At 33.1% G+C, this 27,433-nt stretch overlaps 1 protein-coding gene across 2 annotated transcripts in view; it reads left to right on the top strand.

Annotated features, from left to right (window-relative positions):
- Positions 1–27,433, top strand: part of LOC143202984 (inactive dipeptidyl peptidase 10) — a 94,679-nt gene that overhangs the window by 34,771 nt on the left and 32,475 nt on the right. For both annotated transcript variants that reach the window (XM_076415031.1, XM_076415032.1), the window contains exons 3-7: positions 3,629–3,799; positions 5,193–5,333; positions 6,907–6,981; positions 14,725–14,777; positions 26,161–26,375. In XM_076415031.1, coding sequence (XP_076271146.1) covers positions 3,629–3,799; positions 5,193–5,333; positions 6,907–6,981; positions 14,725–14,777; positions 26,161–26,375 — 655 coding nt within the window. The remainder of the gene's footprint in view (positions 1–3,628; positions 3,800–5,192; positions 5,334–6,906; positions 6,982–14,724; positions 14,778–26,160; positions 26,376–27,433) is intronic.

Here is a 27,433-nt window from a genome sequence, read left to right as displayed (position 1 = left end):
TTATTATATGAGATACCTCTAGAGAATAAACGTATTAAATATTTCTATGTTAAAGAAGAAGATATAATTTCCTGGCTGATGTCTTTTCTATAAGAGCCCCGACAATTTAATTAAATTTCCAAGAATTATGAAGAATTTTATGTTGAATGGGATGGTGCTATATTAATTTTTATACATCCGTTAGTTTTTAAGTTATTCAATGAAAAGTGTATTTTCAAAAAATGAGTACATATTAGTTTAGGTCGCATATCTTAAAAAATACATATTTTGAAACAATTTAACGTGGATTTTCATCCTTTTCCCCTCACAATACATATATTTCGATAGTTTTATCTTTATTTGAGAGGCACAAAATGTTGGCACATTTGTCATATATAAATATTTGCGATTTTTTGCCATTTTCGTGAATTTTGCTGCTAATTCCGTACAAGTAATGACAAATTAATGAAAATTACTGGTATTATAAATAATTTTCTGCTGAATCGGACAGTATTTTTACTACTAGAGTGTTGGAAGTGAAGGGTACGACTGGGTGTTAACATAAAGAAAACATTTTAGTCATGGAACCAAGTCTTAGTTTTCCATTTATTCGATGAAAAATAAGTGGATTTTTCTTAATGTCATATATTTCAAATATTAGAATTTATGAAACAATCTAATGCGTATTTTAATTTTTGTTACCTCAGAATATGTTATAAATATTTCCAGTTTTGTACCTTTGTTTTGGAGGTACAAAACCATTTTTAATTTTTTTAATGTCATTTCTATAAAAGTCCCGACAATTTAATCAAATTTGCAAGAATTATGAAGAATTTTATGTTGAATGGGATGATGCTATATTAATTTTTATACATGCCCTGGTTTTTAAGTTATTCAATGAAAAGTGTATTTTCAAAAAATTAGTACATACTAGTTTTAACGCGAATCTTCACTACAGAGGAGACATGGGTACATTATTACACTGCCGAAAGTAATATGTCATCTAAAGAGTGGTGGAATAAGGAGGAAGGGGCGTCAGTCAAAGCGAAGACAATCAGGTCCGCAGGTAAGGTTGTGTGTACGGTGTTCTGGGACCGGCGGGGCGTGCTGTACGTCGCACTCCTGCGCACCCAATGTACCATTAATGCAGCATACTACTATAACTTTCTGAGCACACGTGAAACCGACTTATCGCTCGGAACGGAGGAGTATTTCAGCACGAAGTGCGATTCTTCTCCAGGATAACAATCCAGGATACAATATCAGAATTAGAGTGGGAGTTACTGAACCCCCCCCCCCCCCTCAGACCGGATTTATCACCCTGTGACTACCACATGTTTGGACTACTTAAAGAAGTGCTCGAAGGTCAAATATTTAACACCGACGACGGGGTAGAGGAGTTCGTGCGCACATGGCTGTCCGAGTTGCCCAAGGAATCCTTCGATACCGGCATCAAAAAACTTCCGGAAAGATGGACAAAATGCGTAACTAATGAAGGGAAAATACCTAGAAAAACAGTACATTTCTGTAAATTTTTTCAAGGTTAAATAAACGTGTCAGACTGTTTGTCTCGATCATATTTAAACCACCCTCGTACCACACGACTATTTATCCAAAATCAAACCCAAAGAAACGAATCCCTCGTTACGTCGTTCCGAAGTCGAAACCGAAACACATGCATCATTATAAAGAAGGAAAACATATCTGCGTATGGAATCGCGTCCGGGAAAATAACCGTAAAAATAATGTTTTATTTTCCCCTTACCGAGAGCAACTGGTAAAGGAATGAAAGAAAATGAGACCGAAACAGAAATTTATTTATCTCTGAGGTTCGGTGGAACAACGGGCCTTACCTTGTCCGACATTAAAGGGAAAATAAAATTCGATTCGGGTAAACAGCCACTGAAGATGAGCGCGATATAACCTGTTTCGGATGCATGCATCATGTTATATTCGTTTATTTAGTTTCAGTTTTAATATATTTCATAAAAATAGAAACCAAACCAAATGTATATGTAAAAAAAATTCACCTAATAATTTACAATGACTTTTGAGCACAAAACATAGAGAATATATAAAATGAGAGCCAGTCTTATCACCAGAGGGCGACGTCACAACGCTACCATTTCGATTGCCTATAACTTTGCTCAAACAAAAGACAAGTAAGTGTAATAAAAAGTCTGGCCATGCTAAATCGCCACTTCGCGAATTATTAATCGAATTATTAGAATTAGTCTTTGTGGGCAAACGTTGTTAAATAATTGAATTGGTGAACGAGCTGTGTGTGCTGTGGCCTCATCTTGTTGCAATCACATCATCACGTCCTCTAGTCCCTGCTCTTCAATTTCAGGCACAAGAAAATGTCTTGTTACCATTCAGCAGTAACAGTAACTATAACACCTTGGTCATTTTCAAAAAAATATTGACCAATAATGTTAACAGTAAATAGTAAATTGCATGCAGAAATGTGTAACTGGGAACCACGTTCTCAAACTGATATTTCTGAAGACTCTGCAACACTATCGCTCACCAGAGCCACATTTTCAGCATTACGAGACGTCCCTTATCTTCCAGAACTGTGTGTTGTCGTACCGTACTGAGGCTGAGATGAAAAAAAATTAATCATCACGATAGCTTTAAATGTTTTCTCAAACATACCAAAGGAAAGATGTATATTCCTGAATCCATGAGCTCTAATGAAAAATTCCAGACTATCTTGGTTAAGTAGCCTTAAGCCAACATATTTGTCCCGATAATTACACCATTTTTTTCTCTAATAAAATGAACCCTCTCAAACTTGTTCTTAGTTGGACAATAAAATTTAAGCACTACAAGTCCTGAACCGCTTTGCTTCAAAATTCATAGTGTCTTGAACTTCGGTATTTTACCGGAGTTGCAGCTATCAAATAATTACTCCAAGAATAGCTAGCTTCTTTCGGAAAGGGATTAATTTATAAAATAAAAAAATAAATATTTGATATTTTGTATGATTATTAATATGAATAAACTTACCCAACTTACAACAATAGAACATTCTGTAACGATCATACATTTCTTTGATAAATAATCCATTTAGTTTGAGATTTTTAACATTATCAACCATTTTTTTAAGACATCAAATACTTCTTCGAGCGAAAACGACTCTGCATTTACACAACACCTATATCAATAATTTACTTTACATATTGTACTACTGACTTATAGATACTAATGAACTAATATCTTAATCTCTTATAAAAACGTTATAAAATTCTAAAAGCACTGTTCCTTACCTTAGGTACACTGAAAATGGCGCCTGAAACAAATAAACTATATACCCACCATAGAAACGAAGAGAATCAATCAGATTCCGTCGCGACTCTTAGCATAGCGATTAAAACAAGTTATAAGTTAAAAGTAGCGACATCTAGATGTTGGACGTCGCGAAATATTTCTCCAAAATTTCCTATACAGTTAAATATATATATCCCTGTAGCTATTAACCATAAATTAAATAAATAGCTTCTGTAGATTACCTGCTGTTTCTTTTTGATTGAATGTGGAAACTTTCGGAGTCTTAATGATTTCCAATTCGCATGGTATTAACTAGATTTACATCATCACAATTAGTACCGTGTTCATTAAACTAATCAAGTTTTTCTTTCCCCAGGAGCTAGCATTACACGAGGATGAGGGCCATAATTGGTGGTCCATAATATTCTCTCTGTTAGTGATAGGATTAGTAATTTCCGGTATCGTAGCTGCCATATTCTTAGTTGGATACGTCGACGAACTTCTCTATTGGCACGGCGAAAGAATGAAATTAGAACAATTTTTACAGGTAATAATATATCTTGTTTTTTAGTTATAAGTAGTGATAGCCCTGTGGTCGACATTCAACCACAATTTGTTTTCTTCCAAAACTTGATTTCAAAGTATTTTCAATATAACATCAGAAATATATTTGATATATAACTTTAATTAAAATAACAAATGTCTGTGTATAAAAACATATTAAAATACATGCAATTTCAATAACTAACATTCACTAACATGTTTTAAATGTCATTTAATTAAATCCAATTTCAATTATGTTTCAATAATCCACAGAGTACTGAGTATAGTAAGTTTAGATTACTATACCACTAAACATATAGAAAAACTTTGGCTACCCAATTTATTATTGATGTGATGGAACAAAAAAGTCGTTTCATACCAAATCTGGACTGTGTGAGAGATGATCACCTATTCTAACTTTTGGCCAGTCAAATATGTGATTCTTTCAGCCGATATGTCATAGTCATGACGAACGATTATCCTTTGTTGCCTTTTCTTTCGAAGCCTTTTTGATGACAAATCTTTTCTTGCAAGCGACTGATTGTTCTATATCATTCTAACGGTACTTCTCCAGTTGCTTGACTCGTTTGGAAAGACCCATAAGGTGGATTGTGTAGATGTTGATGAACTTTTTGGCCATAGAGTTCTTTGACCATTTCATTGCATCAATTAACACGACCATCTTCTTATATTTTTGTTAAACTCTATGGGGTCCAACGTGAACAATTTTTTTTTACTTAATGTTTGTCATACTAATGCCCAAGCACGACTCAATCGCAACGTAAATCACGTCACGGCCTTGCAATATTATCTCGCCCACAACATCAATACTTTCTGGTACAACAACTGATTTTGGTCCCTCGGCAAACTACTATTATGACTAAATTCGTTATATCGACGTTTTGCAGTGGGTCGGGGTGGGATTTCAGCGTTAAAAATCAATGTAAGTTGATTGATGTCGATTGATCGAAAGTCGTCAAAAATCATTTCACGAAAATATTACCGAGTTAACTCCACCATTTTTTCACTAAGAAAAAATATTCAAGTCACTGTAAATAACACAAGTTGTGCTCTATTGATATAAAAATTTGAATGATAAAATTGATTTATACAAAAATTAAATAAATGTCAAACTTCCAATTGGCTTAGAAGAAGCCTAACAATATTCAGTACTACTAAGGCTCAAAATATAAGTAGCAATCCTCGTAATACTGTATAACAGTGAACAAGTTTTGGATTGAACAACGTGCACACAAACTAACTAAAGTTAATACGTTTTTATCGTTTATATATGTATGATCTATTGACATCACTATAAAAACAATTTGATTGCTTCTGATTAAATGATATGGTAAGAAACGTGTAATTTATACTATATAGATGTATTTTCTTTGTAGGGTGAACTAAATCCAAGGCGACTTCCTTCTTCCTGGATTTCTTCTAACCACTTTGTTTTTCAAGCGGACGATGGTAGCTTGGCTGTCTTGGACACCAGTAACAACTTTACGGTGTCGGTTCTAGTCACCAATCACACTTTGGTAAGTGGTTGTGTGTCAACATAACAAAATAGTGACAAGAAATTTATTAATAATAGGTCTATTGAAAAGTCGCCGGCCTGACATATAGATGGCGCTACTAGAATAAAATCCATATGTTTTTTAATTAGCCCTAACCCTCAAAAGATGCGTGTATGAATTTGAGAGCTGTCGGATCATTAGTTTGTGAATTATAGCATTTTGACTGAAGCAACTTTTGTTATAGTGAAAATGGATAAAAAGGAATTTCGCGTGTTGATAAAATACGGCTTTTTGAAGGGCAAAATACAGTTGAATCAAAAGCTTGGCCTGATGCCGAAGTTCCGGATACTTTCTCAGGAAAATCAACCGTCAAGGATTGGTATGCTAAGTTTAGACGTGGTGAAATGAGCACCGAATGCGGTGAACGCAGTGGACGCCCAATAGAGGTTGTTACCGACGAAAACATTAAAAAATCCACAAAATGATATTAAATGACCGTAAATTGAAACTGAACGACTTGATGATTCGGAGCAGTGTTTGAAGATGATCAAGCATAATAAACCCGAGTTTTTGCATCGATATGTGACAATGGATGAAACATGGCTCCATCATTTCACTCCGAAGTCCAATCGACAGTCATCCGAGTGGACAGCACACGATGAACCCGCTCCAAAGCGTGGGAAAACGCAACAGTCGGCTGGCAAGGTTAAGGCGTCTGTATTTTGGGATGCGCATGGAATAATTTTCATTGACTACCTTGAAAAAGGAAGGACCATCAACAGCGACTATTACATAGCGTTATTAGACTGTTTGAAGGACGAAATCGCAGAAAAACGGCTGCATTTAAAGAAGAAGAAAGTGCTGCTTCACCAAGATAATGCACCGTGTCACAAGTCAACGAAAACGATGCTTCCTCATCCGCGAATTGCTTCCTCATCCGCCGTATTCTCCAGATCTGACCCCCAGCGACTATTTCCTGTTCGCAGATTTGAAAAGAATGCTCGCTGGGAAGAAAAGAAAGAGGGTCGCTATAATCAGTGTATAACCCTTGAAGGGAATTATGTTGAATAAACAAAATCTAATTTTGCCAAAAAAATATATTTTACTACGGTAGGCCGGGGACTTTTTAATTGACTTGTTGGAGCAAAGTCGAAATTTGGGATGTAATGAACAGCATCATCATGATTGTCTAAAGCCGGTTGATGGTGTGAAACATAAGTCTTTTCAGTCCTCCATGATTAGCATGTGTGTACACTCAATGACACAATAATACTAATTGAAACATAGAGAATTATAGAGAAATAATAAAGCATGGCAAGTTTACCTTGACGCTTCTTCGCATTTTCACTAATAGGTATCGCCGATCAAAATATATGCAAGTACCTAATGTCCATACATAATTTTCGCGAAATTCTTGGATTTATATTAATTCTTGAAATAACTTTATTATGACGTTAAAGTGACATGACATCTTTAGTTTAACATAACCGATTTGCTTCAAATTTGATTCCTACTAGATTCGTTTAAAAACAAAAAAGTCATTTTATAATGTCAGAATCTAAACAGATTTAAAACAGAGAATGTTTATTTTCAGAGACAACTAAACGTAAGAGGCTACCAATGTTCGAAAAACTTGAAGTACGTCCTGTTCCAACACAACGTAAAAACAGTAAGTATTGCAGAGCGTCATCGTACATCGCACAAAATAAAACTATATAGAATACGATCTCCCATAGTCTATGCAAAGTTTTTTTTTGTACATACGTCATGAAGATGTTTAATGTATTGCCTATGTAAACGAAAAAGCTGTCAAAGTCGTCCGGTTGTCAGACGTAGGCAAAATTCTTGAAGGCAATAGTGCTAAGTGGTTATAACCCTAACCTATAAACTATTGTGACTGTGTAATTAACTATAGTTCTTAGATGTGCTATAATATTTAAATAAATTATATTTGATAAAATTTTTGTTCAATTATTTTATTTAGATTAAAATTTTGTTGTATATCAAATCCCAACTGAACTAATACTCAGAGTTGATGCGGCAACATTGCGACGTTTTGACGTCACAAATTTGTATGACGTATATACAAAATAACTTTGAATAGACTATAGATAACTGTAGGAAGGCCTCACGAAACCCTCGATAAAATATTTTCAAAATACATCAGAAAACACTGTCTAATCTGACAACTGATGACATATTCTCTGATTGTACATTGTTCCTGCCTTAAATATGACAATATAAGACAATATATTTTATTTATATAACTACTGAGATCATAAAAAAACAATATCTCCATAATATACTTAAAAATACAAGGTTTAAATATACTAAAGCGGATTAAATATTTCAATTTTGATTTTTAAAGCCTCTATTTTATATATTTCTTGTATATTCAGGCAATATATTTTTTCATATCTTAATACTAATATTCTATTCAATTACTACATACTAAAATATTTCCAAAAAAACCCAGCTACTTAATATTTAATAGTATCAATATTTACCTCTCTTTCGCATCTAACTGGTAAGAAGAGGCACTCATTACTTCATCCCTGTTCGAAGTTATTGATAAGAGATGTAATCTGTTTCTGACTGACTATTTATTGGCTTAGGCATTTCCAATCAGAATAATCACAAATATTAAGCACGAGTTTGAAACTTATTAAAACAAGTAAAGCGCCAAAACATGTGCCGTTTTACAATCTCTTATGTTGCACATCACTAATATTTCGAAGAATTCTGCAGACATTTGACAACTTGACCCGTTTTATAGGTTAATTAGGTTACATATTTGGACAAATCAGATAACGTTGTATTTCTTTCTAACTAGAATAAAATGAGAGGGAAAACATATATAAAAAATAAATAAAACGATTTTATAAACTCGGATAGGCAATGTTTTCGACATAGACACACATAAGTAAATGTGGACTAGTGCTTTAATATAGGTCAGTAACAATTCTCGAAAACGTACAAACGATGCACACAACAAACAGCGATCGTTTATCGTCAGTCGCGTTATGTTATATGTTGTTTAATCAATGAAAATTATGTTTAAAGACTGTAACCATGTGTTTTATTGTAGAATAAAAAGTTTAATTTTCGGACGATTTAGTCCGAAAATTAAACTTGTTAGATATGATCGGTAAAGTACATGATCAGATTGATTTTAGTAAAGAATTTCGAATATGGGCTATCAATAAAGTCCTAAACCATAGTCAGCGATGCAGATTTTCTTGCAACGGAACAAAATGCTGTCAAAGATGGATGTGCAGATTTTACTCCGAAAAAATCGACCCGTAATAATGAAGAGTCATCGACTAACAATCCAAGATTCCCCCTTACGCCATTGACTTTTATTCATAATGATGAGAATTTGATTTCCAACGAATCCCCGGACTTGAAGTCTAGGTCTGAGACTCAAACAGAAGAATCTATTTCTGGAACTGGACATGAACCAACATCTGCCTGTCAACCGTCTTCATGCGTTGATCGTTGGAGTCTAAGTCTAGTATCTCCATATGACATAAGTCCCGTGTCAAAAAAAGCCAGGAAGACATCTATTAGTGATAGAAAACTGCTTGTGTCCTCGGTTATAACTTCGTCGTCTCCATATAAAAATGAACTTATTGAAACAAATAAGAAGAAAATTGAAAAAGAAAGTAAAACAAAAGATAAGAAACCCAAGAAAAAGAAAAGAAGTATAGAAAATAAGAAAGTCAAGACCACGGACGAAAGTGAAGGTGAAGTAGATATCCATTGTGATTCTGATAGTGAACCAGTTGCTCCTATATGAAGAGAGGCTCCTGACTCTGCCGATGCAGCGCGTATGTTTTGTCAGGAACTTTTTTCCGAAAACACAGCAGGAGAATTGTGGACTCGATGTTTAATGTGTAAGCTCTGGGCACATAATGACTGTGCTAGATATGTGATTCTAGAGAAAATTATGTGATTTCTTCCGTCTACCAAAGTAATTTGATCTCTTATAAGAATAATTGTTATTTTCGTATAAGATAGATATTATAAGTCTATTTGTAGCTTATATTTGAGTACCTGTTACGTATTTAGCGTCTATTTTGATATTTTGTTTAATGCTAAATTTCATAATTATATTGTAATATTTAGAACATACGACTGTTACTTAATTCTTTAAAAATGTATGTGTGATTATATTAAGTTCAATAGATGCTTAATTTTCAAAACAGTTTTTTATTGCTGAGGCAAAAGCAAAATGGTAGCCCATATTTGGTCTCTCCTCTATTGATGACGTGAGTTCACTGCTATATTGGATAGTAATTACGAGTGCTTTCATTTAAGTTGCCATTATAATTATTTATATTATGTGCACTTAAACGACAATTATAACACTACAGCGTGTTTTTTTTTGCGTTGGTTGTACATTAATCAAGTTAAACGGTTTAGGCAGGCAAAAAATTATGTTGCGTGAACCTAACGCCGTGAACATGAACATTGATTGTCGCCAAAAGGAACGATTTTCTCATAAATAGTTTTCGCTCGAACAAACGACAACTGAACATGCCACCGCTGAAAGATTTTATTGGACTACCGTTGTTTCTTTATGCCAGTTTGGGTTTTGTTTGCTTTTTTCGGTCGGGTTTTCTCCGCGATAATTGTCTTAAGCTTCGGGGGAAATATAAATACAAAAACATATTGTTGTCGACGGCATAGACTAGTTTAAATAATAATAAAACATGTTTAACAAAAAAATCGAAGCGACTTGAGAAACTTAAATCGGGAACTCACTAAAAAGTAAAAAATAATCATACTTAGATTTTTAATACAAAAGAAAAACGATTTAAAACAAAATATGTACATAATAATCGTAGTAATAACTAAATAAAAATGAACAACAACCTTATATACACTATATACTATATATACTATCTAAATTAGCTTAATACCTACATAAACCTATTTACCTATTTACAATATTACTTTAGTGAGTACCAAGTCAGTGAAGGTCAAACGAAAAGTCCCCGGCCTGGCACATATATGGCGCTACTACAATTAAATCCATATGTTTTTAGTTAGCACTAAACCTCAAAAGATGCGTGTATAAATTTGACAGCTGTCGGCTCATTAGTTTGTGAATTATTACATTTTGAGTTAAGCAACTTTTGTTATTGAGAAAAAAAATTGATAAAAATGAATTTCGAGTGTTAATAAAATATTGCTTTTTGAAGGGAAAAATACAGTTGAAGCAAAAACTTAGCTTGATGCCGAGTTTCCAGACACTGTACCAGGAAAATCAACCATCAAGGATTGGTATGCTAAGTTTAGACGTGGTGAAATGAGCACCGAAGACGGTGAACGCAGAGAACGTAAAAGAGGTTGTTAGCGAAGAAAACATTAAAAAAATATACAAAATGATTTTGAATGGCCGTAAAATGAAATTGAATAAATAGCAGACACTCTAATGATATCAACTGGACGTGTACATCATATCATTCACGAATATTTGGGTATGAGAAAGCTCTGTGCAAAGAGGGGCCGCGCGAGCTCACATTTGACCAAAAACAACGACGAGTTGATGACTGAGAGTAGTATTTGAAGATGATCAAGCGTAATAAACCTCAGTTTTTGCGTCGATATGTAGCAATGGATGAAACATGGCTCCATCATTTCACTCTGAAGTCCAATCGACAGTCATCCGAGTGGACTGCACACGATGAACCCGCTCCAAAGCGTGGGAAAACGCAACAGTCGGCTGGCAAGGTTAGGGCGTCTGTATTTTGGGATGCGCATGGAATAATGTTCATTGACTACCTTGAAAAAGGAAGAGCCATTAATAGCGAATATTACATAGCGTTATTGGACTGTTTGAAGGACGAAATCGCCGAAAAACGGCCGCACCGTGCCAGTCAGTGGTCACCATCTCTTTTTACCAACTAGGGGTTTATCTGGATTGGACCTACAGTTTAACATGGGCTCCAAACCACAGTTCTCAGCATTAGAAACGAATTCCGGTCTTACCCAGCCTGGATACTGGTATGACTGGGAGCATTTTCTTTGTCGAAATTTTGCACTCTTGCTTAGGACAATCAAAAACATTAAACAATCACAGATATAAATTTACGACCATGCCCCAGCAGGATTCGAACCCGCGGCTATCGTAACAGTAGGAGGACCGTCCTGTCGCCTTTAACACTGCCCCACCAAGCCAGCTTAGATTTGATTCGTTCGTAATTTAATTTTGTACATATGTCACAAATTTATATTATTATTTTTGTATTGTTTGGGCATATCATCATCACCATCGATTATATGATATAATCATAAAATTCCTCTCAAAGATGTTTGATTTCGCTATTAACGATTAAAATCAAGAAACTGAGGCATTCTTTCATCGTAATTCCGAACGTGTGACCCACTGCTATCGTCCCAGAGCTTCCTAATCGTGGCAAAGTTCAAAATGTCGTGCGGGAAGGATTGACTTCCAACTGCAACAATGCGAGATAGTTGGAATGGCAGAAGGCGTGACAAGGGCCAGTTTGTTCGTGCCCTAGCGAGAAAATCCATAATTCTTGTATTTAATTCACTGGCGTAACCTTTAACTCGGCCCTCATTGTACTCCCCCCCCCCCGTGCCACTCTCTCTCGCTCACCCCTTATCTAAATAACATCTCCGCTATTGTTTGTATGCGCCTCCCAAATCCTTGTCTACTTTAAAGTTTGCGTTTCAGAAAACGGAAACCGTTTAGATCTTTCGCGAAAATGGTGTTCACTATTATCAGGTTTTTTAATTTACTCACAATTTCCAACTGCAATTCCACATAAATCAGTATTATTTGTGTACTTTGTGCTTTTATTAATATATTAATTGTCTTTAGTTTTATAAAATAAATATTTTTCGCTAATGGTACTTACTGAGTGCGAAACGGATGGAAAGAATTTTTTTATAACATCTTTATTAGATACGCTTAGTACAATCTTAATTTACAATTAATTTATTACTACTTTTCATTTGCACTTGGATTAATTCACCAGCAAGATGAGTGCGAGAAAATACATCAATATGTATTCCTCAATTATAAAATTATAACAACTTATAGCTATAGTTTACACAAAAGGTATACACTTTATATAAGTTCGTATGGTTTTGTGCGCTTCAATCTCCTGACAACTTGCGCCCTCTCCAGCGGTTGTATTGCTTCCACGTTAGTATGATTTAATAATCTTCTTTCGTGTTTCAAGGCGAAATCTTGGATAACTTCGCAAATCCATTTGATTTCCAGATCATCGTACGATTCTTCGTTGGTTACGTAGCGATAGGCATTGGTAATCAATCGAAGAACCTTGTTTTGACAGCGTGGTGTGACTAGTTGATTTGAATTTTTAGTGCAACCCCATATTTGCACCCCATAGGTCCAAATTGGCTTTATAATTATATTATAGATCAACCTCTTTGATTTTAGATTAAGTTCAGAGTATCTTCCGACTAACGTGTTTTGCTTTTTGTTTAACGTGATGCTTCCAATTTAGTCTACCGTCAAGATGGATTCCGAGGTATCTAGCTGATTCTGCTTGAGGAATCGGGCATCCATTGAGCGATATAATTCTTCTTATTATTTCGCCGCAATGCAAAATTAACGTAGACAGATTTGGAGCTATTAAGTTGAATTTCCCAATCTTTCGTCCATTTGTAGACTTTGTTGACTGCCACTTGTACTTTTTCTATTGCCCTAGGCAGAGATGGATGGAAAGAAATGATATTAAAGCATAGGTACACATATATTTGAAGGTTATGTTGTTGACAGATACCTACTCTGACTTTATGATGATTTGTATGCTTTATTTACAACAAATGTTGACAATTTATTGACAAATTTACGCTACATATATATATTATAACTCTTATAACTCGTTATAACTCTTATCACTATTGTTTTCAAGAATTTTGCATACGTCTGACAACAGGACGACTTTGACAGGCTCATTCGTTTACATGTTCCGACTACTCAGACAGCATTGTGTCTCTTTTTAACTAGAATAAAATGAGAAGGAAAATTGTATTGTCTGATTTTGAAACGAATTTACAAATTGTGACAGGCAATACATTAAACATCTTGATGACGTATGTGTGAAAATACTAAATAGACTTTTATAAGTCCACTATTCCACTAGTGATGATTTTCAAAGCTTTAATGCTTCTTACTTGGAATAGTTTATAGCGACTTCTTGAATAGCGATATATAGCGATACTGAAAGATATTTTCTATTAGAAAACATACCAATATGAAACTGCATTATATAATAGATATATCGCAATGTTGCCACAAAAATTTTGAATTTTAGTTTATTTTGGCTTTGACATATAACAAAATTCTAACGCAAATGAAATAATCAAATAAAAATAACGTTATCAAAAATAATATGCTACATCTAATACATATATTAATTCATAAGATGTCATTCAGTCACTCTCACTTTTTTATTTGAACAACTACTGAATTATAACCATATAGAAAACCAATATCTAAATAACTAAAGCTTTTTTCGTACGTAAATAAATATTATTTGGTTTCTCTTTGGTGAATCATTGACGTTATTATCGTTCTTCACATTTGGAGATATTTTAGTCACACTGCTCATCTGTAACACGCTTAAAATTAGTTCCAATAATAACCACAGCAGCATAAGATTTAATAGTCTCAACACTTTCCTTTCTAGCATATTTTTTGGTTTAACGTTTTCGAAGTAACTGATTAAGGTGGCAATCTGTTTCTGACTCAGAGTATGTATTGGTTTTGGCATCTTCAATCATAGTAATCACAAACATTAATGTCCGTTATGTCCTTTTGTAACCTTTAATTATTATCACTAATGTTTTGAAGAATTTTGCAAACATTGGACAACGAAATTGTCAAGTGTTTCAGGCGCATCGGAAAGCATTGTATATTTTTTAAACTAGATTAATATATTTTTTACTATTATTTTGGACTATATTTGGCAAGGGCTTTAAGTTTAATAGTTGTTTGTATATTGGAATAATAGGCATCACAACTTGATATCTTTTCTATCAAAAAAATTGTAAAACATAACCACTTGTAAATAAAATCGAATATATTACGTGAAGACTATTTTTAATGCACACACACTTTTAAATAACAAGCTCTAAAATGTCAAACTACCAGCCTAAAAATAAATACCATTAAAAAGATAATTTTTCATATTCCACCGTCATAACTTCACCTTTTCCGTCGAATTTAACAATTCTACGTGCACACCAATAAGGTTTCAGTAAATTTTATCAGAACGTTTAATTTCACACTATATTTTTTACAAAGATATGTTTTATAATTTATTGTTGTCAATGATTCGCTAATTGGGTTAATTGGCAACAGCGAGTGAAGGAAAAACACATGCAATAATAAAGTTTATGTTTTCAGGTCTTCAGACAATCCTTTACTTCCCACTACACAATCTATGATGTCAATAAAGAGTAAGTAACTTTACTGTTAATTACACTTTGATTTATTACCAATATAATGCGATCGAGATAAGGTTTTAAATAAACTACCAAGCTGTAAAGGGGTAATTAAACTACTTGCGTGAAAAGTAGGAATTTGCTGTTATAGTATCATTAACTGGTACAACATACAGAGTTTCGAATTATTAACAGAATCACTTTTTTAGAGAGAGGTAACTATACTGATGACTTCTTACTTCAAGATCATCGTCATGAAGTGTTTTATTTTTAATACATTTTTAGGATAACATTAATTAGACTAATTCAATCTAAAATTAATCGTTTTTGTAACTTGGTCCGTTTCAATCTTGATTTTTTTCCAGACTATCCGATAGATGTATTGTTCCTACTTTGCTCAACTTACTACCATTTACTGTCTTTCATGTTAGTTAGTTATTTCATGTCCAGTTCTTCGTTGGTTACCTAACGATAAGCATTGGCAATTAATAGATCTCTGATTTGGCAATATTGGATTAGTAGTCGAGTAAGTCCAACCCCATATCCAAAAGTTCAAATAGGCTTTATGACTATTAAATCAATTTCTTTGATCTCTGGGCAAGTTAGGAGTATGAAGTTGAATAAGATGTTGTTTCTGACTTAATATACCATTGAAATGAATGCCGAGGTATATTTGCTGATTCTGCTAGAGGAGTTGGGTATCTCTTAAATAATGTAATTAAGTTTCTGTCTTTTGATCATCCTTAAAAATCGACCCGGACAAATTTCGAGCTACTAAGCTGTCTCTAATCTACATGTGTATCTTTTTGACTGAAACTTGTACTTTTTATGTCGGAAAAAAATCGGACTGCTGTTTATTTTGTTGTTATGATATACAAGACAAGACGCTACCCCGCGGTAGTCCAGTCGTATTTGGGTTGGATGTTGCGGATGTCCCTTCATCCAACGCTCTAAATTGTATTTATAAAATACACTACAAAAATTCACAAGTTTCACAGTAATAATTTGGTCATATTGTAGATCAATCCCAAATGCCAGACACTGTCGAAGGAAATTTTGCAGGTCATTTTCTATAATTTAAAGGAAAAAAGATTCGATTTATAACAGGTCAATTGAAAAGCCTGGCCTATCAAAGTAAAATACATCTCATTGGCAAAATTAGTTATTTTTATTCAACTATTTTCAACTATATTCAACTATATTATTTTTATTCCCCGTCAAAGGTGATGCACAGACTATAGCGACCCTCCAACTTTTCGATCCCATTTTGTAGTACGATTTGTCCTTTGCTTCAAAATGAGCCTCAGTTTTGGCGATCACCTCTTCATTCGACGGAAATTTCTTCCCAGCGAGCATTCGTTTGAGATCTCAGAACAAGAAATAGTCGCTGGGGGTATGGATGTATTTCAAAAATCAATGTTTTGTCAACACGCAAAATTCCTTTTTATTTATTTTTTTCACAATAACAAAAGTTGATTCAGTCAAAATATTATAATTCACAAACTGATGATCCGACAGCTGTAAATTTATACTTTACTGACTTTTCAATTGACCTGTTAGAACATATTTTTTGACAATGAAATCACCAAAATAAGGTCGTTTTTGAATCTTGTTAAGTCTGAAAAAGATCTACATTCAAACTGATTAAATTTCTTGTTGAACATTGGGCTTCAATTGCTGCAATGCTGTTGGATAATTAGAACATAACTTTATTGTTGAACATTATTGTTAATTGTAACTTATTAATTATTTAAATTAATAAGTTAGAACAAAAATCTAGCCATTCCCAAAGAAAAATAATGTTTCGAGTTGATATTTTTGCTTACTTAAATTACTACTGGGACGTCTATTTGTTTCATCGTCAGTTTCTGCGTATTATAATTAATTCAATACAGAGTTTCACCACGGCTTTAACAGAAAAAAAGTGGAAGCAACTTTCGCGATAATGAAAACTCGAAACCGGCCAAGATAAAACTTTTCCTCTGTCCATTCGCGCTCAATGTCGGCCCAGTTCCATTCAAAACCGACAAAACCTGAATACATCGAAAGCAATATTTTAGCATCGATATAGCGTCTAAATCGAGATAGCGTTGATAATGCCTTATACTAAAACATTGGGAAATATATGGGAACGGTTGGTTTTTGTTTCTGATTATGTTTTCTTTATATATTTACAGGTAAGTTTGTACTTTTAGAATAAGAATTCAATGAATTAACGTGTTTAATGATCACTGATGATTCCTTCATATTTTATTAGTATTTTATAAATATCTAGATTGCTAATTTTTATTACTTTAAATATTGGCAAGAGAGGTTTTTGGTTATATGATAAATTGTTCATTTAACTAATGGCCACAAAGAGAATTATGATGATATTTTCAATGAATAAACAGAACAGTCGGTAATATAGCTTAGAAGTCATTATAATATAAATGCCTTACATTAGTCTAAGTCAAATTAGTGGCTAAACTGTATACAAACATATTTTAATTGATGTTTTTTTCCGTAATATAGCAGACAGAGCATTTTTAATTAGCAAATGGGGCCTACAAAATTTTGGGAGTTAGGAAAACACCACAAAAAATAGCAATACACAAATTAGAACTAGACTGGTCTAACAAGAACGCAGAAATTCTTTTCAGCTTTTCTGTCAATCTAGCTAATAGTGCTGATATCTGTTATCTGAAATGTATCGAAAGTAGCATGACTGAGGAAGATATAATAGAGTAATAGTAATGAATATCAACTTGAAAACATTTAAATTTGTTTCAGCATATGACGCAATGTTGTAGCATGAACGTTATAGCAAACAGTTTTCAAATATTTCAGAGAGTACTTACATACAGACAATGTTAATTAAAGTAAAGGAAACTAAGTAGAGATGTAGTTTAAGATTTTAGAGGAGGACTTAATATGCTTAAAGTGTGTCTAAACACAGATTTTGTAAAGTAACTATTATTAAAATAAACTTCAATATAACATTTTGTACACTTCATTTAGTCATTACTAAGTAATTTGATAGAATATTAGATACAATAATCATTCCACAGAGCTGTTAGAAGTTTACGAGCATCAAATATCAATCATCAAATGTATATAATGTAAACCTTCTTTATACTATACTATCAAACTAAGTAAAATGATGCCTTTGTCTAATATATTTGCATCTGTGTCTTCAAATTATGTCCATAATATTTTTCAGTAGGTTTACCATAGATACAATTTTAATTTATCTTAGCAAATATGGGGTGCTTGCGTAATTTTTTTTTTTAAATCTGGACAGAAAGCTTTTATCAATGAAAAATTCGTCATGAGTGTCGTAATATATTGTTATAGCTTAAACAGTAGCTTCCTGAATGATATAATGATAGTATATTTTACATTCAAAATATTCCATGAACTATTTCTTTTTGATCTCATTCTTTTATGGCTTCCTTGAATAAATATTACGAGAGATACGTGATATGAGATTATTAACATATAATTACCAAAAGAAAGAAAACATATAATTACAAATTTATATATAAAATATGTTTCTATAATTGAACGCATGTAGATTAAATTAAGATCCTGTTGGGGCATGGATGCACTTTATGTTTGTGATTGTAATTGTAAGACAACAGTGTAAAATCCGACAAGGAATAACCATCCCAGTCACGCCAGTTACCAGGTTAGGTAAGACCGGATATATTCTGGGATGGTCTCTAAGTTGGTCTCTGGCCACTTGGTAGGCTTAACGCCGAGGACCGTGGTTCGGAGCCCACGTTAAATCAAAAAACACATAAAATCTATTGACCAGTTTTCAAGGAAAAAATCGAAAAGAGTATTTTACCCTTTGGGGCTATCTGTAACGCTACAATGGCCACGTGTTAAATAAATATATATATATATATATATATATATAGGTCCGATTTTGTCGTAATGAACAAAAACGATATCCAATTTTAACTCGAGTAGTCCTTAAATATAACCAGCGTCGTTAGTAACCGAATGCCCCGCCAAAAATAGCCCTCGATATCGTTCCTCGAGGAATATCCTTTTACCATATCGGATTGAAATATTCCGCATGAGATAGAAGAGTCACATTTATGTGACGGTATAAATTTTTTGATGACAAATGGGGGGCCGTGTTGGTTCCCCCGCACTTTAAAGGTCAGTTTTCGGATCGAAGAAGACGGAAAGAGGTCTGTTAAGACCTAGAGAGTACCGTTTCGGTGGTCGGATGGGAAAGAGTGAGAGAGAAATTGGCAATGATTCTTCGAAATTTATTTATCGGCTGGGGCGTGCTCCATTTCTCAGTAGGAATGATAAATTTTCGTTGGCGTTCATCACCGCCGGTCGATTTCGGAGCATTTGTCTTCCAGGGAATGAAAAATACGACTGCAACTGTTGTCGGCACATCTTAACGACTAGGATAATACGTGGAGTAACGCAGACTTTAATATCAATAACGAAACTGAAGAAATTAGGGATTCTTACGCTAATAAGTCAATCTGTATGTATAAAAATTAATTGATGTTCGTTAGTCACGCTAAAACTCGAGAACGACTGGACTGATTGGACTCAATTCGGTTTTGAAATATCGACTGAAGTCTAGAGAAGGTTTATATGGTGACACAGTATGCAATAATTACCAGAAAAATAGTAAAAACAGTTGTTCCCCTGTTTACAGGCTTCTTTCCTTTTTCCTTTCCTTTTCCTTTGCTCTTTCCGTTCTTATTTTCTATATATCTTTTTTATTTTATATTACTATTGATTTTTGACTTATTTTGCAGCATATTATAATGCAGCAACATGACTCAATACCTTATTTCAAACAAATTCCAATGTAAATTCCTCATGCTCTGCTTCTGTCAATTGGTTACAACGTTTTTTTTGCCAAATATATTTCAAAAATATCGTTCTTAAGCAACTATTGCCGAAATTTGAAACCAGTGTTTACTTATGGTATTCGTCTGTGGGGCTGTACCAGCCATGTACCAACCAAAGCACCAGAAATATTATATATCCAAAATAAGGTATTGCTAGGTATAGCTGATACACCAAGATACATTCGCAATAACAATCTACATAAGGACCTGAGGGTAGAAACTGTCGATAACGTTATCAAAGTCTATACAAAAAGACATGACCAGAGGGCTCTATCAACACATCAATATTGAGGTCCTCCAGCTAATAGCCAAACATGGCTTAGATAATTATAGAGAGTTTTGATTTCGTTTATTGATGTTATTAGTAGAACTCAGTCTATCGTAGAATAACTATTTTGTAATATTAAAACTGCAGCAAATTAGGATAAAGACAGTGTTAATTTAGTAGATTGTTATAATACATATTTTTCTTGTCGAATAAATTTTGACAGTGACCGATTAACAACTTATATATATCAACAGTATATAAATCCGCCCTAAAATTACAGACATATCCACTATTATACATATTAAAATGTTATATTATACTAAAACTGGAATATATAGCTCGGGAGAACAGTTTTCAGCCAACGTATTATGAATAGATATAATTTATTACAAATTTCCATCGGCTATTTATACATGTTCGTTTTAACATGCAACGTTAAACATAATTTTAGCCCTTTTCGTAGTTGTATACTCCAAATGCGAGATAAAACTTTTACCATATCTGTTGGCGGTTTGCGTTCTATCTGTCCGCATCGGCTGCGGCGAACATCAACAATAAAAAGCAAAAGACATAGAGAGAGGAATTCTAATCTCGGTGTGACCAACAATCCAAACCAGATAGCGTGCTTAAATAGAACAAAGTCGGACTGTTACGACATTCATGACGAATTTTCCATTGAAAAACGTCCTTTTGTCCAATTTTTTCAAAGGAATAATCATGATAAATGCAATAAAGGATCACAGCTATTTCAAAATCAGACACCAAACATTGACGTCATTTCGCGTCTTTTAACCATCATTTCCGCATAAGTACTTGTGAAATTCTTGGGGTGCGTGCTTCAAATTTATTTGGAATATTATTTCAGATTTATTACGGAAAATAACCAGCAATTTACTTAGAATCGATTCTGCCATGATGACTATACTTTGATTTGAAATGAGTGGGTATTAGCCAAACGTATTAGCCATGAAATGTGGTAGATTATTGAAGAAAATAAAGTAAAAAATACTATCAGTATAACATTTAGAAAGAAAATGAATAAGTGCAGGTAATAAGTTTAAAAAGTACACAATAGCACAATAGTAATTTGGGAAATGTAAGAATAGTACCATATCGTACTTTCTTTCTCTTATTTAAAAAAATATATTGGCCGCAAATATAGCAAAACGAATGATCAGGTTTAACGCAACTTGGATTGTCATTAGCGTTTGTTATACTTATTAGCGATGCTATAAATACTACCCCCTGCCCTCTTACTTCTATTTCGACAGTAACAGCGCGCAAAGACCGATATTAAATGGGCGCGAAAATGAAAAATGTTAAAATCTTTATAACTTTTTCGAAAGCAAATATTTTCGATCTCAATTGGCACTTTTCACATAATATTGCTTATATATAAATCAAAATATATTAAGTAAAATCAATGCTCAAGAAATTTTTATCCTTTTGTAGCCTGTTATTGCTATAAAGTAATTTAAATGACTTGTAACATTTTCATAATTCCGACACATACGATACGCCGTTCTTCTAACATGACGAGCGATCGATAAAAGAATCTGCAGCGAAAAACTTCAAGGCCCCCGCCGCGATATTAAAGGTGAACCAAATAATAAATCATTTCGTATAAATCTCGAAAGGAAGGGTATATATGATGCTTATTAATTTCTTAACCACTTCTCCCTCTGTGTTCTATCACGCGAAGATGTTATCGTCGGCGTCCTATTCCGCTCGCAATCGTTCCTTTTAAATAAATTTGGCATCCGGAGAAGTAGTACAACGACAGCTTAACGCCCGTCTTAACGGATTACGTGTTATCTGTTGTCTTTTATTTGCGATGCTGCTCAAATATTTCCGCGGAATATTGCACGCTGATTCATTCATTGAAATATTTGTATTGATTTATATTGATATTGTTATTATAGACCACCTAATAAAACAGTAAATACATGTCATCAAAATTTATGACGTCAGCACGTCGCTATGTTGCCGCATCAACCTAGATTTCGTGTTACGTTTGTAGGATTCGGGCATCCGATGCATTACAAGAAATTAATGGCTAGGAGAGAGGTTTTGGGACGTAATTTTGTATGTTTTTGGGTAAGATCTCATGCTGATATCCTTCTTCTTTTATAAGTTATTACCTAGGAAATACTCTTAATCATTAACTAATTAAAATATGCTCCTTGATGAAGAATTTCTCATTTTAAATCTTATGAGTAACAAATGAAAGTAAGTTTATTCTAGTATTTGAATAAAGGGTTCGTTTTTTTTTCCAGCAATCTGACCTTTCCTCGTGAAGTTTTATTATAGAGTTTGTGAAATTTTCTTCGTCATTTAACTGTATGGCTTTTGTTACGTCAAAATATTACAAAATAAGATATTTTAATGCAAATCATAAATGAAAATCAAAGTATTCAATCAAAGTATAAAGAAAAAATGGTTGAAAAAGAAACGATCTTTATAAAATGAAAAAGAGCAGATAATAAGTTAAGGGATATTCTCATATTTTAACAATATTTTTCGAGTGTTTTCAAAGTTTAACCCTTTAATGATATGCTCTTAAGATGATTTTTCACAATTTAAATTATTTTTGGATATTTTCCGTGTATTAATTGGCATAGAAAATATTTTGCCTCTAACTAATATTGCATTAATGAAAGCCATAGAAGGCAAATTAAAACTAACCTATCTGGAAGGGCAAGCTGGAAAATTTAGATAAAGAAATATTTCAAAATGTAGATAAAGAAATCCTTTGGTCAGCCTCGTGTATTGACTGTTTTTGGAATATACATTTTAAGTGAAAAATAATTATAAAAGATAAAGACTCTATGAATACATAAATGAAAAAATGAAAATATGCAGAAATTAAAATGAAACTAACTACATAATTTGCAGAGATGGACATAGGAGAAATAGAAGACATTCTATTACACATTTTAAAGCATATTCTTTGTTTTGAAAATTGAATAGTTCATTTACTGATTGCAAATACATTCCTTTAACTTACATATCTAAATTGTAAAAGAGTAAATTACTTAATTGTCGTTACTAAAATAAATTATTAATTTCAAAATTGTTTTATTTCCATATACTCTGTTTTAATATACATATATATTTACATATAAATAGTCCATTCAAAGTTTATTTGTATATGCGTCATCAAGATGTTTAATGTATAGCCTGCCTTATTTTGTAAATTCGTTTCAGAATCAGACAATATTTTCCTTCTCATTTTATTCTAGTTAAAAAGAGACACAATGCTGTCTGATAGGTTCGAACACGTAAACGAATGAGCCTGTCCAAGTGGTCCAGTTGTCAGACGTATGCAAAATTCTTGAAAACAAGATAAGAGGTTATAACTCTAACCTATAAACTATTGTGGCTGTATAATTAACTGTAGTTTTTAGATGTACTATAATGTTGAAATAAATTATATTTAGTAGCACTTTTGGTCAATTATTTTATTTAGATTAAAGTTTTGTTGTATGCCAAAGCCAAATTGAACTAAAACTCAGAGTTGATGCGTTTTGAGGTCACAAATTTCGATGACGCATATAAAAATAAACTTTGAATAGAGTATATGTATTATTTTCTTTAATATTCCATTTATATATTTATTACCCAAAAGTAAAAAACTTCATATATACTTATATATGATGCTCTAAATTTGTTACAGTTCTGAAAATACTTCTTAATATTAATAATCAACAACATTGTTGGAACTTAATGGAAATCAGATTCAAATAAATACCATTTAAACAATTTTAGTGAGTGTCAGTTCTTGAGATTTATTATTTTTGTAATGATTTAATAAAGAGACATTTATTGTTTTAGTTAATGTTATATATCAAATACATTTCTGATCTTATATTGAATGCACTGTGAAAACAAGTTTTAATAAGATATCACTTTTAAATTATTATATTTACTCTATCATGAGATAAACTCAATAAATCGTTGTCGAATTTCGACCACAGGGCATCACTAGTTTAAATAATAAGCTGTACACTAAATAATGATCGTTTCCCCGGTATAAAAAGTCAGATAGAGTTTACTGGCACGCAAAGTCCGAAAGAGACGTTTCCATTTTGGAAAATATGCACCGTTGTTGCATTATAGCGCATACACGCTATGGTACATCCTTCTTCATTAATTTTCCAGATAAGTGATCCTTTGAAAGGGGCCTTGGTTCGATTCCCGGGCTCATCCATAAATAAAGTTCATGCCGGAAATTATTCCTCGCAATTAAAAGGTCGCCTTTAATCTGGACAGTGCATTTTTTCTATTTTCGGTTTAGTTACCGGCAGATATCGTGACTTACGTAGTTAGGCGATGCCAGTGAAAAAAACTAATTCGTAATTTTCCAGCAATTAATTAAGTACAACGTTTCTTCAACATCTACTACATTATTATGAATGCTAATGCAATGATTCTTTGTATTTTCCAGTTTCTTCATCGGATTTTTGAAACAGCGTATTAGAAATTTTAATTAATTCAGATAGAGCTTTGGTATTTTATTTTCATAAATATATTCACGTAAAAGTTCACTTCAGATAGAGATTGGAAGAAGTAATAGATAGAGCTGGTTAACAGATGGATTTATTCTAATAGGAGAAACAATTAGGGGAAAAATTAATAACACTGGACTGAACACAAAAATTTTGATATGTGATATTATATTAGACGCTCTTAAAGCGAAATTGAAAATAAAAATATATATAGTACATACATTTTACAAGTCGGTTAATAAATAAATTTGAATGGATTTGCAACAGATGCTGTTACTGTGTACGAAATCGCATCAAGTACATTTACGCATCAGTACATTATGTTGAGGCCTCAAAAACACTCTTCATTTCTCTGTTTGTGTAATTTCGTCCAAGTGTGAACAAAAATTGTTCTCAATACGTTGTGTCTCAATTTGTGCCTAGAGAACCGCATCTGCCGGAAGTTTCACTTCTTACTTAAATTTTACATCGATTTCAACATGTGAGTAGTGGTTTCGACATTTTAAAAGTGGTAATGTTGACACCGAAGACAAAGAGCGTTCCGGAAACTCGACCACATGTTGCAAAACCAGTGAAAACAGTAAAATGGTATGTGCTATTCCATTCGCGTATTCTCCATACCTTGCTCCTTCTGATTACTATTTGTTGTGACACATGAATTGTGACCTGTCTGAGTGGCGTTTTAGTTTTTATGAAGATACCAAGAAATGGGTAAATTCATGGACAGCCTCAAAAAATATAACGTTCTTTCGATATGGAATCGAAATTGTTTTAGATGGAATTGGATTCTTGGAATAAAATTCATTGTACCGATTTTTCACACTAAAGCCTCAAACTTCAAAGAAATCCTTTGAAACTAATTTATAAGCCTATAATCTTTATTTAAATTTAAAAACATTATTTTTAAAGTAACAATAACTACGCTAATGTTATAAACCATTATAGATCCAGTTTTACATAAAGAAGTACTAATTTTAGAGTATCAGCAATTATAAAAAATTTAAGACATAACATTATCAATTAATCTATCTCATTACATATATTACATATTATATTAATGGTAGTTTCATTGTGAATTAGTAAACTTAAATTGACAAGCATTACTTCTGACTATTTTCCATTGTAGCGTCTCATAATGTGGAACATATTCTGGTGAAATCCGCTGATACAGCACCAAAGTATCCGGGAAAAAAATCTAAGAGCGAGCACAAAAATTAACTTTAAGTGATATGGTCCTCCTTCTAAACTTTCTGAAGAATACTCTTGTTGATTTCATGAAAAAATAGCAACTGCTTGTGGACTTTCATGAACTTCAAATCATTGGTATAGCAGATGTCTTAGTCTTGTGACTTCTTTCAAGCCAACCTCGTAACGTTCTTAAGCAACTATTACATCATACTTTTGGCATCTAATTTTTATATATGACATCGATATAACGATATAAAATTCAAAATAAAGCCAATAAGCTCTTTTCATCAACAAATGTAGCAAAAAAGAGTCTACAGTACATTAACTATTAAAATTGATGGTTTTGATAGTTATTTGCATAAAATAACCATATTCTCTTTAGTATGATTAAGTTATCCAGTGTACTGAGATGCTAATAAAGTTCTACAATGACATAACATCAAAAAATAATCGATCAAAACTGTACATACATCTTGTATTAGTGTTTACACCCGAAAATACTTTTTCTCCGAACTGTTTTATATGAAAAAATACGTATCTACCAAAATTATCATTTGTTTCAGTCATCATATTCCCGTACGGTTGGAGTCTTCACCAAAAGCACAGCCAGAACGATTACAATACGTAAGCTGGTTGGGCGACACTACATCCCTTTTGATAGTTTTCAACAACAATATTTACCATCGAAACTCTCCGGAAGACGAAACCGACACTCAGCTGACCTTTACTGGACAGCCAGACGTCGTCTATAACGGCATACCAGATTGGCTCTATCAAGGTAATCTTTATATCAAGTAAATGGTGAAGATGTTAATGAAAAAACATGAAAAAATTAAATTAAAATATTATTTAATATTTTCCTTGCAAGAATCTTGCTTCTGAAATATGAAATAATATTTAACTGAGTAGATTTCTATTTTACAAATTATCAACAAAATGTGTTTGAGTTGTTTTCCTTTTTTTCCATTAAATTGAAGGGAATTATATTTATACTAGCTGACCCGACAAACTTCGTCCTGTCAAAAAGATTTGTAATGTGGCAGTTTTTGTGCCTACGTATTTTAAAAAATTCTCCTGAACAGAACCATCACCCTGGTGATAGGGCGTTGTGAATAAAAAATAATTAAATAAAACATATATAAGGATTGAAAAGTAAGTAATCGCTTTATTGTTAATCATGTGAATCATAATTATTATTATTATTATCATTATATTGCTTTGTGGTATACGATGTTTTTTGTTTGATTACCTGGCGCATAGATAAACAAATCTGATGGTTTTCCAACACGGGAACAGGCAACATACAATTGACCATGTGAGAAACATGGGTTTTCTAGATTAATACCACAAACACTTAATGATTGCCCCTGGGACTTGTTTATAGTCATAGCAAAAGCAAGCCGTCAACATGTCTATAGGAAATTTGCCATTACCAATGTCAATGAGTTGTTTAGAGAATATGTTTCCAGATTGGTCATTTTGCAACTCGACACGCATATTCTTGCTTAAATGAAGTACTTTAACATGTTTCCACAAATTGGAGGACTTTAGACATGCATTGAGTTCATCAGATGGCGTTGATCGTGGAATCACTGGCAATGTTTGACGAAAATCTCCTGCTAATAAAATCATTGCACCACCAAATCGGTTATTATTGCTACGTAGATCTTTTAAGGTTCTGTCTAAAGCCTCCAAAGATTTTTTATGTGCCATCGTGCATTCATCCCAAACAATCAATTTACATTGCTGCAAAACCTTTGCCATTGCAGAGTTCTTCGAAACGTTGCAGGTTGGAGTTTCATTGCTTTGCATATTTAATGGCAATTTTAGTGCTGA

Source organism: Rhynchophorus ferrugineus, unplaced genomic scaffold (assembly GCF_030347505.1).
Source record: "Rhynchophorus ferrugineus isolate W39M unplaced genomic scaffold, kcgeb_rfMv2 rfM9, whole genome shotgun sequence".
In the NCBI taxonomy this organism is placed as follows: Eukaryota; Metazoa; Arthropoda; class Insecta; order Coleoptera; family Curculionidae; genus Rhynchophorus; species Rhynchophorus ferrugineus.
The sequence above is the reverse complement of the archived record's forward strand: the minus strand, read 5'-3'. Positions and strand labels throughout refer to the sequence as shown.